General features: G+C 49.5%; 2 protein-coding genes across 2 annotated transcripts; both read right to left on the bottom strand.

Annotated features, from left to right (window-relative positions):
• Window positions 1-313: 313 nt before the first annotated feature.
• LOC100681125 (olfactory receptor 4D1-like) lies at window positions 314-9,411 on the bottom strand. The gene is made up of 2 exons (XM_016226842.1): window positions 8,513-9,411; window positions 314-338 (listed from the first exon to the last, which is right to left on the bottom strand). Exons 1-2 carry the CDS (start codon window positions 9,409-9,411, stop codon window positions 314-316), a joined length of 924 nt encoding a protein of 307 aa, XP_016082328.1.
• A 2,400-nt stretch (window positions 9,412-11,811) lies between these two features.
• Window positions 11,812-15,706, bottom strand: LOC100090888 (olfactory receptor 4D1-like). The gene is made up of 3 exons (XM_029082510.1): window positions 14,769-15,706; window positions 12,629-12,687; window positions 11,812-11,897 (listed from the first exon to the last, which is right to left on the bottom strand). The coding sequence occupies exons 1-3, from the start codon at window positions 15,704-15,706 to the stop codon at window positions 11,812-11,814; spliced, it is 1,083 nt and encodes a 360-aa protein (XP_028938343.1).
• Between the last annotated feature and the right edge of the window lie 362 nt (window positions 15,707-16,068).

Below are 16,068 nucleotides of genomic sequence, written 5' to 3'. Positions count from 1 at the left end.
TTCACTTTAAAGTCTTTTTAGTGTTCTTGGGAAATTTCTGTCCTTTGAAGGTCTCTCTTCATCTGGGCTCCTGCCATTAGCTAGAAAATAGTCAGGCTCTCTGACTTCTCAAGATCCCTTTGAGTATTTGGAATGTAGGATTTTGATTGTTTTCACTGTATCCCGCTATCTTTCTCTTTTCTCCATGGGATGTGAGGACAGAGCCTGGCAGAAAGGAGCTGGGAAACGCCTCAGCAGTATCTGAATTTATCTTCCTGGGTCTCACCCAGATACAAGGTCTGCAGATGGTCCTTTTCATCTTATTCCTCCTCGTCTACATCATGACTCTGCTGGGCAACCTCCTCATCATGGTCACTGTGACCTGTGACCCCCGGCTCCACACCCCCATGTACTTCCTGCTGCGCAGCCTGTCCGTTATGGATGTCTGCTACTCCTCTGTCACGCTCCCCAGGATGCTGGTGGACTTCCTCTCTGCCACCAAGGTTATCTCTTACGGTGACTGCATGATCCAGATCTTCTTCTTCCACTTCCTTGGAGGGACTCAGATCTTATTCCTGGCGGTGATGGCATATGACCGCTACGTGGCCATCTCCCGGCCCCTGCACTACGTGGCCATCATGAACACCCAGGTGTGTGTGGGGCTGATCGTGGCCGCCTGGGTGGGGGGCTTTGTACACTCTATCGTCCAGCTGGCTCTGCTGCTCCCGTTGCCGTTCTGCGGCCCCAACGTCCTGGATAACTTCTACTGCGACGTCCCCCAGGTGCTCAGGCTCGCCTGCACCGACACCTCCGTCCTGGAGATCCTGATGATCTCCAACAGCGGAATGCTCGTTCTTGTCTGGTTCCTCCTCCTCCTGGTATCCTACACGATCATCCTGGGGATGCTGAGGTCCCACTCCAAGGAAGGGAGGAGGAAAGCCGCCTCCACCTGCACCTCCCACCTCATCGTGGTCTTTGTGCAATTTGTGCCGTGTATCTACATCTACACCCGACCCTTCACCCCATTTCCCATGGACAAGGCGGTCTCCATCTGTGATACGGTTCTACCTCCCATGATGAACCCCATGATCTACTCCCTGAGGAACAGGGAGGTGAGATCAGCTGTGAGCAGGATGAGGAAGCGATATTTGCTGTCTAGGAGGACATAAAGTCAGTGAGAGGGAGGAGGAGGGGACTGACAGGGAAAGAACAGTCTAGCAAGAGAAGAGACATCTGTTGGACGTCCCCTAAGGGAGCCGGGCGCGTTCAAAAACCTACCATCCAGTCCACTCTCCTCAGTGACCCTCAGGAAACACCGTGTAACTGGCTGGTGTTGAAGAGTGGAGAGCAGATCAATAAAACATAGCGAAGTAAACATTGGTCCACTTAGCAATGCCTTGGGAGGTCTGGAAATAGTGAACGGCGACATATTCACTTTGATTCCGGGTTGTTTTCTCTAGTGATTTTGGTCAGTGAAACAACTTACTTTATGGTGGTCAATAGAGTATGCAAATTCCGGCCCAATCGTTTGGCATGTTGACTATGGTGTTGCTGGCAAATGGGTTTCTCTCTCTTAAAACATTTTCCCTGATAGGTTGCCATTCGCACCATTTTTTAGTTACTCCATCCGAAATGAGCTGCCTGTGCCTTAGCTGACTCCCATCAGGGTGGAGCGCTCCGGAGAAGAGACAGTTCGGGTGATTGGTTGAGGAGGTTATTCTACTAATTAATAGTCATGGTGGAATTTGTTGAAACACTTACTATGTGGTAAACATTGTACCAAATGCTGGGAGGGACACAATAAAAGAAGATCAGATGCTGCATCCATTCCATATTGGGCTCTGAAATCTAAGTGGGAAGTGACTACAAGAACATATTTAAAGTAGCAGAGGTTGCTGGGTAGGAGCACATTAAGGTGCTGGTGGGCCCTGGGCACAATGTAGAGAGCCCCCTTGGCAAGTCACCCAATATTCAACCCCTTCCCTAGCTAGTAATAATGATGGGGGTATTTATTAAATTCTTACAATGGGCCCAACTCAAAGATTATCACGTTAGACACAGGTCCTAACCCATACAATCTTTTCTCCCCTTTGTAAATGAGGAAACTGAGGCGGAGAGAAGTAAAATGACTTGCCCAAAGTCACTCAGCATGGCAGTGGTGGACCTGGCACTTGAACCCATACCTCCTCTAATGCCACTAAGCCACACTCTCTCCACAGAAGGACGGTAGGCAGGCAGCTGAATGCTGAGAACAGTGGTGCAGACGTTATACCGCTCCTCTCCCCTTCTCCACCACCTACCACAGATCGTTGCTGCTACTAGACTGCCTTAAGCAGCAGGCAAGAGGCCAAGGCTGTGCAAGGGCTGACAAGCGAGGCAGTGTTGCCTAGTGGAAAGAGCACAGGCCCCGGGGTCAGAAGACCTGGGTTCTGATCCGCTCTGCCAATTGTTTTGTCTGTTTGTTTTTTGGTATTTGTTAAGCCCTTACTATGTGTCAAACGCTGCTCTAAGCACTGGGGTAGGTACAAGTCAATTAGGTTGGAACTTCTATGACCTTGAACAAGTCATTTGACTTCTCTGGACCTCAGTTTCCTCCACTGCAAAATGAGGATTCAACACTTCTTCTCCCCCCTACTTAGACTGTGAGCCCCAAGCAGGACAGATACTGTGTCTGAACTAATTGACCTGTACCTACCGCAGCGCTAAGAAGAGTGTTTGACATGTAGTAGGTGCTTAACAAATATCATAAAAAAAAAGGGGTGGCTGAGACTTTCTCTAGTCCAATCCAGCTGGTGGCACCCGTGGACCCCTGAAGGCACGGCAACTCGAGCCCCTGGCAGCAGCAGGGCATGGCCAGTAGCCTCTTTGCCCAGGAGATAGAGCAGACCAGGGGCTCCCAGTAAGTAGCTTGGGACAGATGATCAGGCTGACTCGAAGTGACTCACTTCTTAACCCCCAGGGGGATGGGCCCTCAGAGGCAGGGAAGTAAGAGATTTCAATGACTTCGTTGCTATGTCCCAGGCACTGTAGTACACACTGGAGTAGATACAAGCTAATCAGGTTGGGCACAGTCCATGCCCCACATGGGGCTCACAGTCTTAATCGCCATTTTACAGATGAGGGAACTGAGGCACATAGAAGCTAAGTGATTTTCCCAAGGGCTCACACCAAACAAGGGTCCTACTCCTGCATCTTGATCCCTTTGAAGAACATTTCTATTGTTTGTAGCCACTGAATGTCAGTTTCAATGTTCTTAGGGGAGAGAGTCTGGGGTGGGGGTGGGAGTGGGGGGTGTCTCTGACCCTTTTTCAGTAATTCCCCTTGCATATGTTCCACTGGCTTAGACTCCCCAGGCAGGTTCCTCAATGTTGGTCCTTGTTCCTCCCTTGACTATATCCCCGGGAGGCCCAGATCAGCTCCAAAGAGGATGGGGCTGGGCAAGGGAGACCGAGGCTGGTCACCTAGCATCCCCCCAAAATGGGTTGATAGCAAGAAGCCCTAATTTATTCACATCATTTCTGGGTTGTTGCTTCTAGCGACTTTATTTTATTTTAGGGTTCTCAATAGAGTCTGCAAATGCTGGCCCGGTTGCTCACCAAGTTGTATTCATTCATTCGATTGTATTTATTGAGCACTTACTGTGTGCAGAACACTGTACTTGTGTCATTGCTGGCAGTTGGGTGGCTCCCTCTTGAAACACCTTCTCTGATATGTTTCCATTCGCACTCTTTTGAGTCGCTTGGTCATAATTGTGCAGCCTTTATTGTAGTTGACTTGCATCACCATGGAGACCGCTGGAAGAAGGACCGTCCCTGTGATTGGTTGAAATGTTAGACAGTTCGAGAAAATCAACTCACCTGCCCTTCTCCCTCCTGAAGATTCTCCTGTGTTGGCAGCAGCAGGCCTGCTGCCAAAGCATCCACTTCTCCCTTTACAGCTACCCACCATATCTCCTTCGGACCCTCAACCGCCTCCCCTTCCAGACCTAGTGTTGAGGGCCAAGGACAGGGATGGAACTCACTCTCCACACGTCCGGGGTCCCGTCCATTCCTCAGCAAACGGTCTGGGGCAGCTGACGGAGGAACCATCTAAGGATCGAATAGATAAGTACAAAGGGGGAGAGAGTTCAAGCTTGGGAAGACGGGGCCCTGCCTGGCATGCCTGGGAGTCCAAGGCTGCAGCTCCTGGAGATAATTCAATAGGACACTGTCACTTCCATCCCAACAGACTGTAAGCCCCACGAGGGAAGGGAACGTGTCTTCATTTTTACGTGTTCTCCCCAGCACGCGCCCTGATGGTGACCAAATCTCCCGTAGAGAACAGCCGATCGGGCTTGGTCCTGTGCCAGGACTGGATCGTGGAGTCCCACAAAGGAGATGGTGGGTAGGGGAGCATCAGATTGCTAAGTGCCCAGAAGAGTCTCTTAGTGCGGGATCCATTTGTGGCCAAAGTGACCGTAGCGCAGTACCTCAGCCGTTGGCCCTCTTGTGAAAGGTGGCCATTTTCCTGGATCCCTGCCGATCCTGTCTACCTCATGGAATGCCTGCCTGGTTCTCCAGATAGAAGCTTTCACCACAGATAGCATAGACCCAGGAGCCATTGCCCTGCTTGCAGGATCGGGATTGGGACTCAGGGATTCTGGCTCCCAGAGCTGCCCTTTCTCTACTGGATCAGGAACAGATCTGTACCCAACAGTTGCTTGCTACAACTATTGCACAAACAAGTATTTAGTAGACTCCCAGTTGCTCAAGGCCTAGGTACTGGGTGCTGTATCAGAAATCCAACCAAGCCTTTGGGGCCGAGGTCCAGCAAACTAAAAAGATGGCAGATTTGTACGAAGCATTAGAGGCCTTTCCCGATTAAGCCCTCTTTTCCCCGTTGACCTTTCTACGTCATCTATGCACTCTTCTATGTACACTCTGGGCATTTGGTACTCACCCCACCCTCTGCCCTACAGTACATCCAAAGTTTATTCATATTAATGTCTGTCCCCCCATCTAGACTATAAGCTCATTATGGCCAGGGAATGTATTTACCCTCTCCCTTATACTGTATTCTCCCAAGACTTAGCACACAGGAAGTACTCAAAACAGATCATGGATTGATTGATTGATTGATTGATAGCATTGATCGAGCTCAGTCTAAAATTCAAAGAGAAAATAAAATATCTATCTTTGACTCCTCTGACTCCTGGTTTGTGTGTGTAGGTAGAGGAAAGAAGAGGGTGGTGTAGAGCAGGAGATTCATGGACTCTGTGAAAATTTTTCCCAGAGTCAAGGTGCTGATCTCAGAGACATCATCGCAACGGCCTCGGACTCTCAATATATGACAGTCCGTGGTTTTAGCCAGGATGGAAAGAGCCAGAGATCTCCAGGCATGTGTGTGTCAGGCAACAGGATTGGTAGGGTTTTAAGAGAAATGAAAGATCTGACTCCACCAGCTGGAGCCAGATTGATGGGGAAGACAACACCTGACTACAGGAAGCCAAAGTGGGTTTCTACTCCACCTTCACCCTCTGCCCCCTTATAGCAGGTGGAGGTACAATTATACTGCTCTTTCCCTACATAGTAATAGTAATACTAGTAGTAGTAATAAAATAATAATAAAAGTAGTAATAATCACAATAGCAACATTCAGCACTTGCTATTCGCTAAGCATTTGATGCATTTTATCACATCGAACAGAGGCTATATCCTTACTTGGGACTCACAAATTACCAATTCCCCAATTTATGAAAGACGAAACAAGGCACAGAGAGGTTAAGTGACTTGCTAATGGTGACCCAGCCAGTGGTGGATCTGGGAACTCTGGACACCCAGTGCCATGCTCTTTGCACTAGACTATGCCGACTCTAGGGAAGGTGGGCAGGCAGGGCACTGTTTGCTGAGAACAAAGGGGCAAATGGTGCTACACTGTACAACACTGCCTTCCCCTCCCCTCAACCCACCATGTATCCTTGGTGGTTCTTTTTTTACGATATTTGTAAAGTGCTTACTATTTTCCAGGCACAGTACTAGTGCTGGGATCTCCATTTTACAGCCGAGGGAAGCACGGCACAGAGAAATGAAGTGACTGGCCCAAAGTGACCCAGCAGACAAGTGGCAGAGCTGACAACAGAACCCAGGTCCTTTTGGCCTCCGGGCCTATGTTCTATCCACTAGGCCATGATGCTAGCCCGGGCTTGGGAGTCAGAGTTCATGGGTTCGAATCCTGGCTCTGCCAACTTGTCAGCTGTGTGACTGTGGGCAAGTCACTTAACTTCTCTGTGCCTCAGTTACCTCATCTGTAAAATGGGCTTAAGACTGTGAGCCTCACGTGGGACAACCTGATTACCCTGCATCTACCCCAGTGCTTAGAACAGTGCTCTGCACATAGTAAGCACTTAACAAATACCAACATTATTATTATTATCCAGTTATCAACCTGCCTTAAACAGCAGGCAGGAAGCCAAGTCTCTGCAAGGGGAGATAAGTGGTGGCAGGGACTGAGTCTATTCCAAGCCAACTAGCGACCACTGATGGCATCGTGCAGGTAGCCCCTGACAGCAGTGGGGCATGGGCAATGGGGCCTGTTTACTAGGAGGATAAAGCAGACCCAGCGTTTCCAGCGACCTGGGACCGTCGATCCTGCTAAGCCGATCGGAGTTCCTTCTGAGCCTGAGGGATAGGCCCGGCAGAGACAGGGGAGCAAGACTTCAATGGCTTCTGCATCTGATTCCCTTGAGAGAGGTCTCTTCTGTTTGTAGTCACTGGATGACAGTCAAAACCGATCCTTGGGGAGAGGAAGAGGGTGTGTGAGTGCGTGTGTGTTTGTGTGTGTGTCTTGCCCTTTTTAATAACTCCCCTTGCACAGGTTCCACTGGCTCAGACTCCCCAGGCAGCTGCCTCAGTGTTGGCCCTTGTTTTTGCCTTGGCTATAGCCCCAGGAGGCTCTGATCAGCTCTAAAGAGGACTGGGCTGGGCCAAGGGAGACTGAGGCTGGACAGTGAGGCAGGAACAGGAAGACGTGAAGTCCCGGCCTCCTGGTCCAGTAGGAAAGAAACTCCCGATGGTGCCTCTGGGAGGCCGGATGGGGGGAACTGCAGGAACCAGGAGATAAAGATCCTTTGGTTTAACGAGAAGCCAGAGCGGGGATGAAATAGTCTGTGGGTCAGAGTATGGGGAGTGGGAATATTGTGAGGGATTTGGCCCTGAGAATATAGTGGGGATGATGGTATTCCTTAAGCACTGACTATGTACTAAGCATTGGAGTTGATACAAGGCAATGGAATAAGGCCCATTTCTGTCCCGTCTCAGACTCACGGTCTAAGAGGGAGGGAAACCAGGTATTTTATTCGTAATTTGCAGATGAGAAAATGGAGGCACGTTGTGGTTAAATGACTTCCCCAAGGTCACACAAAGCAAGTAAGTGGCAGAGCTAGGACTAGAACCTGTTTCTCCTGAGTCCCGGTCGTGGGCTCTGTCCACTAAACCACAGTTTCAGCGCATTGAGAGTGGAGAGTGGAGAGAGGAGCTGCAGGGCTGAGGTTGGAGGGGAGAGAGGCCGGGTTTCCCATCTGAAGGGTCACGCTGCTTCTCAGCAGTTACCAGACAGCAATGGAAACCTGTGATTTTCTGGTCTAAGGATGGAGCAGATCGATAGTTTTCATCCCCATTGGACCTTCCCTAGGTAAACGGAGAGCAAGAGAAACCCATGGACTAAAGCTTCTGAGTTTATAGCCTGGGTTCCTCTGCAGATTCTCCTGCCCTGCAGCACATCTCACGGTGGTATTACACCCGAGGTTGGTGTGAGTGCATCCCAATGGGTGATGCAGTGTTGTTCCCTTCCCTCCCCCCACCTAGTTCTTCTACAACTCCTAAGCACACGTTCTTATCAATTACCGTATGTAACAAATTGACACCACCTTGCAAATGAGTCTCTTGTAAAACTCACCATCTTTGCTTCTGCCCACAGACACTGGTGGTCTAATTGAACTGTTTCTCAAAAAGGCTAATGGGTAATTTCCACCTGGTTCCTGGCAGTTGTTTATCATCATTGTCTCTGGGCTTCATTACACTGGACCTTGCGTCTTGCCAACTGTTCCTCTTCTGCCTCCGGTTATCTTAGAAATGCCAACCTTTCCACAAAGCGGCCTAAATAAGAACTCTTTTCCCAGCATAATGACTGAAATATGATTGAATAAGTAGAGGTACACATCACCCACCCCACTCACTCCAAAGTTCCAAACTTGAAACTCTGTGTCTTGTTCCCTTCCCTGGAAAATACTATGACAGAGAGAAGGGAAGAAGGAGGAAGAGGAAGGACTTGGCTGGTCCATCTGTCCCTCTGCCTTCCTTCTGCCAGGGAGAGATGTGTCTCTGTGCAAAGGCAAAGGAGTTCTGGTTCCCTGGTTCGATACGTGCGGAAATCGAAAGGAGTCTCAGACCTTTCTAGCTGCTAAGGACCCCAACTCACTGGGGTGTCTGACTACATCCAGGATGTTTCCCTCCTCTGGCAGAATGTCCCACATTTCATGGATGTTCGCTTCTTTAACCTCTTCATGGCTGATTTCATCTCGTGGTTCCTCAGGGAGTAAATCATGGGGTTCAGCATCGGGGGGATTACCGTGTCAAAGATGGAGATGGCTTTGTCAGTGGGAAATGGGGTGAAGGGCCGGGCGTAGATGTAGATACATGGTATGAAATGCACAAAGACCACGATGAGGTGGGAGGTGCAGGTGGAGGCGGCTTTCCTCTTCCCTTCTTTGGAGTGGGACCTCAGCATCACCAGGAGGACCGTGTACGATGCTAGGAGGAGGATGAACCAGATGAGAACGAGCAGCCCGCTGTTGGAGATTATCAGGATCTCCAGGACGGAGGTGTTCATACAGGCGAGCCTGAGGACCTGGGGGATGTCACAGTAGAAGTTATCCAGGACATTGGGGCCGCAGAAAGGCAACGGGAGCAGCAGAGCCAGCTGGATGATCGAGTGCAGAAAACCCCCCACCCAAGCGGCCACGATCAGCCCCACACACACCTGGGTGTTCATGGCGGCTGTATAGTGCAGCGGCTGGGAGATGGCCACGTAACGGTCGTACGCCATCACTGACAGGAAGAACAGATCGGCCCCTCCGAGGAAGTGGAAGAAGAAGATCTGGGTCAGGCAGCCACTGTAAGAGATGGTTTTGGAGGCAGAGAGGAAGTCCACTAGCATCCTGGGGAGCGTGACAGAGGAGTAGCAGACATCTAAGATGGACAGGTTGCGCAGCAGGAAGTACATGGGGGTGTGGAGTCGGGGATCACAGGTCACGGTGACCATGATGAGGAGGTTGCCCAGCAGAGTCATGGCATAAATGAGGAGGAATACCACGAACAGGACACGCTGCAGCCCCGGGCTCTGAGTGAGGCCCAGGAAGATAAACTCTGACACTGCTGTGCCATTTTCCAGCTCCATCTGTTCCAAGATGGCCCCAACACACCTCAGAGAGAATACAAAGAACATTCCCCATTAGAAAATTCCCTCTTCCCCATGCAGAGTTTCCAGGGGATAGGAATCAACTCCTCTTTGAACCTTGGGAAATTTTCAATTCCTGCTGGGAAGCCTTCTGAAACAAAGAAATCCAGAGCAGCTGATTTCCCATCCTCCCACTCCTTCAACAGGATCATCAGGAAAGAGCGTTTCAAACTCAAGCCCTCTTGTTGTCATTCACGCACGGGAGACAAGGCAGCCGATCTTAGGCCAACAGAGAGACCTCAAGAAGGATGCACCACGGTTTTACAGTCCCTTTAAACTCTAAGCTCGTTGTGGGCAGGGAATGTGTCTGTTACACTGTTATAGTGTATTCCCCCAAGTGCTCATTATAGTGCTCCGCACACAGTAACCGCTCAATAAATATGGTTGACTGACTGAATGGCAGACCTTGACTTATAGAGAACATAAGAACATAGCTTTTGCCTGTGACAGTGGTCCTCCCAGCCTGGAATTCTGCATTCAACACTGGTTATGGGATGTTTGGTACTTGGGGCTCTGCACACAGTAAGTTCTCAATAAAGGCTACTGATGATGATGATGATAATGACGATGACACGCATCCTACATGTACCTTCTATGGAGAAGCCATCCACCATCCATGTCTTTCTCTCTACATCCCCTATCTCTTCCACACTTTTAACTCTCTTTCATGACTTTATCCAAAACCTTCTTCCACCTGTTGGTATATTTCTACCTGCACAACTTCCCCTGGTAATAGGTCTCACCTGCTAAGTGATGAAGTGCTTAGTTATGTTTGGGATCTAATATCTCCAGCCTTCAGTGGATGCCCCCAGTCCTATTGATGTGGAATTTGGTGAGCAAGATTCTGTGTACCGGCAAAACGTGCTTTCTGCTTAAACCTCAGGGTGAGAGAAAGGCAGGAGAACTCAGCTCATTGACTGCTTCCACAGCAACTCAGCTCGCGGGGAATTTTCCCAAATGCCCTTCATTCTCCTTCATCAAAGGGAGAAAGGCAGAGAAGCAATCAATGAATTAATCAATCAGTGGTATTTATTCAGCACTTACTGTGATTGACTGATAATCTGGTCTAACCATTTGGGAGAGTACACTACAATAAAGTTTGTAGACACATTCCCCCCATAAGAAGCTTACAGTCTAGAGGGGGAGGCAGATTTTAAAATAAATTACAGATATTAAGTGTCGTGGGGATGACGGTAGGGTGAATATCAAGTGCTTAAAGGGTACCAATCTACGTGCATGGGTGAAGGATGAGGGAAAATGGATAGGGGAAATCAGAGTTCAGTTGTCTTAGATAAGATGCAATTTTAACAGGCCTCTGAAGTTAGAGGGAGTCACTGTCATATATGAAAGGGAAGAAGGATTTCAGTCATATGGAGGATGTGGGTAAGGAGTTGGTTGGAGAAGCAGCGTGGCTCAGTGGAAAGACCATGGGCTTTGGAGTCAGGGCTCATGAGTTCGAATCCCAGCTCTGCCACTTGTCGGCTGTGTGACTGTGGGCAAGTCACTTAACTTCTCTGTGCCTCAGTTCCCTCATCTGTAAAATGGGGATGAAGACTGTGAGCCCCACGTGGGACAACCTGATTCCCCTATGTCTACCCCAGCGCTTAGAACAGTGCTCGGCACATAGTAAGCACTTAACAAATACCAACATTATTATTATTAGTGAGATAGGCGAGGTCAAAGTACACTGCAAAGGTTGGGAGGAGGGAAGCGTGAAGACCGGGTTTTAGAGGGAAATTAGCGAGGTAATTTAGGAGACAAGTGTTGACTGAGCTCCTTCAAGCTGATGGTATGGCGTTTCTATTTGATGCTGAGGAGGAAGGGCAACCACGAGAGGTCCTTGAAGAATGGGGAGACATGGACTGAACTGATTTTTTTTTTTGTTATTGATCCTAGCAGCAGAGCGTAATAAGGTCCAGGGTGCGGAGAGATAAGAAACAGGGGGGACAGTGAAGAGGCTGATGCAGTCATCAAGTTGGGAAAGAATAAGTGCCTGAGTCAGAAGAGTAGCACTTTGGATTGGGAGGAAGAGAAAAAGGCAGCGAAAAAGTGTACAGTCAATGACCGAGAGGAGATGGAGACATAAAGAGGCAGAGATAAAGGCAAAAACTCTGAGACTGCAGGAGATCCCATGGCAGAGGCTGAGGCAAAGCTACGGACTGAAGAAACATGCAGAGACAGAGGCAGAAGCAGAAACAGAAAAAGAAGAAGAGGGGAGATGGGAGGGAGGGAGAGACAGAGAAGGCTCAGTTCTAGAAACCAGGGCTGCACTTGCCCTCTTTTGCTAGAGGAAGACAAGCCTCAGTAGAGGAGGGAGGATGAGGCGACCCCAGAGAAGCATCACAAGCAGAGGGTCCCGCTTCCCGGGGTCCCTTTGGACCTGCTTCTAGGGACTTCCTTCAGAGTTGGGGTGTCCAGTTGAGCCCCTGAAAAGCCCAAAGAGTGACCCTGTAAGGCCAGTCTGGACTGACAGGTCCCAGACCTATTGGATCTGGAGAAGACAGACACTCTGTCACTTACAAGGACATGCCCTAACCCTCCCCTCCCTTATTTCCCCTCTACCCAGCCCAAGACCAGTCATCCCACTCAGGATTGATTCCCCAGAAGAATGCCCTTTTGTTCCACTCTCAGGGCTCCCAGTTTCAGGATCGCTGGGCAAATCTGAAATGGGAACTGTCCCCAGGAAGCTTCCAAGGAAGGCAGGGCCCTAGGCCAGAGATGGATCTCTTCAGCCTTGTCACATCCATAAGTGAAATCCTGAACTCGGTGCTGCCATCAGAAGCCTTGGGCAAGTCACTTAATTTCTTGGTGCTTCAGTTACCTCCTCTATAAAATGGGAATAAAGTACCTGCTCTCCCTCCCTTGGAACCTGTGAGCAGAGGCCTGGGAGTTGGAGGAACTGGGATCTAATTCCAGATCTTCCACTAGTTTCCTGGGTGACCTTGGGCAAGTCGTTTAATTTCTCTGTGCCTCAGTTCCCTTATCCATAAAATGGGAATGCAATACTTCTTCTCCCTCCTGTAATGTCCAAATGTCCAACCTGATTACCTTGTATTTACCCCAGTGCTTAGAATAGTGCTTGACACATAGTAAGCACTTAACAAATATAATAATAATAAATTTGCCCTAGATGAGCTGGAAACCCAGCTTCTCTCACTTCTGAACTCGGATACCTGGCCAGTCTGCTCCTGCAGCTCCTGTTCCTGCTCCCCCCACCTAATACGCTGAAAGTGTGGCTTAGTCGACAGAGCCCATGCCTGGGAGTCAGGAAATCCAGGTTCTAGTCCCAGCTCTGCCACTTGCTTGCTGTGTGACCTGGGGAAAGTCATTTTACCACTCCGAGTCTCAGTTTTCTCATCTGCAAACTGGGATTATGATACCCGGCCTCCCTCCCTCTTAGACTGTGAGCCCAAGATGGGACAGTAAGAGTGAGCTATTTTATTTTCTTGTATCAGCTCCAGTGCTTAGTATATAAGTGAATGCTTAAAAAATGCCATCATCCCCATTACATTCTCAAGGCCAATTCTCTCACAATATGAACACTACCTGTACTCTGACCCCTGGATAATCTCATCCCCGTTGGGGCCTTCACTAATCCAAAGGCTCTTTACCTCCTGGTTCTGGCAGATCTCCCCATCCAGTCTCCCAGCAGAACCATCGGGAGCGTCCTTCCTTCTGGGCCAGAGGACCGGGGAGTCACATCTTCCTGGTGCCGCCTCACTGCCCAGCCTCAGTCTCCCTTGCCCAGCCCCGTCCTCTTTAGAGCTAATCCGAGCCTCCGGGGGATACAGCCAAGGAAGGAACAAGGGCCAACAATAAGACAACTGCCTGGGGAGTCTGAGCCAGTGGAATATGTGCAAGGGGAATTATTAAAAAAGGTCAGGCAGGCACACACACTCATACACTCACCAGTCTCTTCCTCTCCCCAGGAACAGTTCAAACTGACATCCCATGGCTACAACCACAGAAAACATCCCACCCAGGAGTCAGACACTTGTCTGCTTGTGTGACCTTGGGCAACTCACTTCACTTCGCAGTGCCTCAGTCCCTCATCTGTAAAATGGGGATCAAGATGGTGAGTCCCATATGGGACAAGGACTGCGTCCAACCTGATTAGCTCTGATCTACCTGGAACATAGCAAGCCTTTAATAAATAACACAAAAAAAAAGTCATTGCAATCTCATTTCCCTGTCTCCACAGGGCCCATCCCTCGGACTCAGAAGAGAATCCCACTGAATCAGCAAGATCTGTATCCGGTCTATTCACTGGACAAAGAGGCCATGCCCCACTGCGACCAGCGACTCGCTGTGCCATTCCTTCAGGGGACAACAGATGCCACCAGTTGGCTTGGAATAGAGAAAGTACCTGCCCCCACTTTCTATGGTCTTTGTTAAGCACTTGTTATGTGTCAAACACTGTTCTAAGCACTGGAGTAGATAGAGGTCATCAGGTCAGATATAGTCTCTATCACTCATTGGGCTCACAATCTAAGTAAGATGAAGTACAGGTATTGCATCCCCATGAAGCAGTGTGGCTGGTGAAAATAGCACGAGCTTGGGAGTCAGAAGTCATGAATTCTAATCCCGGCTCCGCCACGGGTCTACTGTGTGACCTTGGGTAAGACACTTAACTTCTCTGTGCCTCAGTTACCTCATCTGTAAAATGGGGAATAAGACTGTGACCCCCATGTGGGACAACCTGATTACCTTGTATCTACCCCAGTGCTTAGAACAGTGCTTGGCACATAGTAAGCACTCAACAAATGCTATCATTATTATTATTATTATTATTTTACAGTTGAGGGAAACTGAGGAATGGAGAAGATGAATGACTTACCCAGGGTCGCACAGCAAGCAATTGACAAGTCCAGGATCAGGGAAAATATTTCAAAAGAGAGACACTTAATTGCCAGAAACACCATATTTAACATGCCAAACGACTGGGCCAGAATTTGTGTACTCTATTGAGCACCATAAAATAACTTGCTTCAGTGCTCGAAGTCACTAGAGGAAATAACTAGGAATCAAAGTGAATATGTCAGTTTACTATTTCCAGTCCTTCTCAGGCAATGTTAGGTGGATCAGAGACTCATTTTAATAGATTCATTATATTTTATTGATCTGCTCTCCGCTCTTTGACATCAGTCAGTTGCACCGTATTTCCTGAGGGCCACCGAGAAGAGTGGATCGTGGGTATTTGAACGCTCTCGGCTCCCTCAGGGAACATCCGTCAGAGGTCCTCTCTCTTACCAGACCTTCCTTCCCCTGTCAGTCCCTTCCTCCTCCCTCTCACTGACTCTGAGTGCTCCTTAGACAGTAAATATCGCTTCCTCATCCTGCTCACAGCCGATCTCACCTCCCTGTTCCTCAGGGAGTAGATCATGGGGTTCAACATGGGAGGTAGAACCGTATCACAGATGGAGACCGCTTTATCCATGGGAAATGGGGTGAAGGGTCGGGCGTAGATGTAGATACACGGCACAAATTGCACAAAGACCACCATGATGTGGGAGGTGCAGGTGGAAGCGGCTTTCCTCCTCCCTTCCTTGGAGTGGGACCTCAGCATCCCCAGGATGACCACGTAGGACGCCAGGAGGAGGATGAACCAGATGAGAACGAGCAACCCGCTGTTGGAGATTATCAGGATCTCCAGGGCAGAGGTGTCGGTACAGGCGAGCCTGAGGACCTGGGGAATGTCGCAGTAGAAGTTATCCAGGACGTTGGGGCCGCAGAAAGGCAACGGGAGCAGCAGAGCCAGCTGGACGATCGAGTGCACAAAACCCCCCACCCAGGAGGCCACGATCAGCCCCACGCACACCTGGGTGTTCATGGCGGCCACGTAGTGCAGGGGCCGGGAGATGGCCACGTAGCGGTCGTATGCCATCACCGACAGGAAGAACAGGTCGGCCCCTCCGAGGAAGTGGAAGAAGAAGATCTGGATCATACAGCTGGTGTAGGAGATGGTCTTGGTGGCAGAGAGGAAGTCCACCAGCATCCTGGGGAGTGTGACGGAGGAACAGAAAATATCCATAACTGACAGGTTGCGCAGCAGGAAGTACATGGGGCTGTGGAGCCGGGGGTCACAGGTCACAGTGACCATGATGAGGAGGTTGCCCAAAAGAATCGTGGTGTAGATAAGGAGAACCACCACAAACAGGACACCCTGCAACCCCCGGCTCTGGGTGAGGCCCAGGAAGACAAACTCTGACGCCGTTGTGCCGTTTTCCAGCTCCATCTTGTCCAAGCTGACTCAAAGTTTTCTGAGGGGAAACAGCAACAGTGCCACACTGATGGAAGTCTGCCCTACTCCCACAGTTTTTAGGAAAAAGAAAGGACACCCTTTCATATTTGCTGAGAGTCCCTTTCTCCATAGAGTTGGCAATTGTGTTTCCAACTGGATACACTATTCTAAATGGAAAAAACCAAGACCGGAGAAGCCCTCTTAGCCATTCCCTACTGCCCACTATCCAACTCCCCTCCTGCCATCTCTCCATACCCCCCTCCATCTTTCAGACTCAAAAAAATTGATGGAGAATTTCCCGGGAGCCTCCCTCATTTTTGCTCCTTTTCTATTGTTGGCAGTAATATCCCTCTCAA

The sequence above is a fragment of the Ornithorhynchus anatinus genome, chromosome 17 (assembly GCF_004115215.2).
Source record: "Ornithorhynchus anatinus isolate Pmale09 chromosome 17, mOrnAna1.pri.v4, whole genome shotgun sequence".
Classification (NCBI taxonomy): domain Eukaryota; kingdom Metazoa; phylum Chordata; class Mammalia; order Monotremata; family Ornithorhynchidae; genus Ornithorhynchus; species Ornithorhynchus anatinus.
This window is presented reverse-complemented; position numbering and strand designations above follow the sequence as displayed.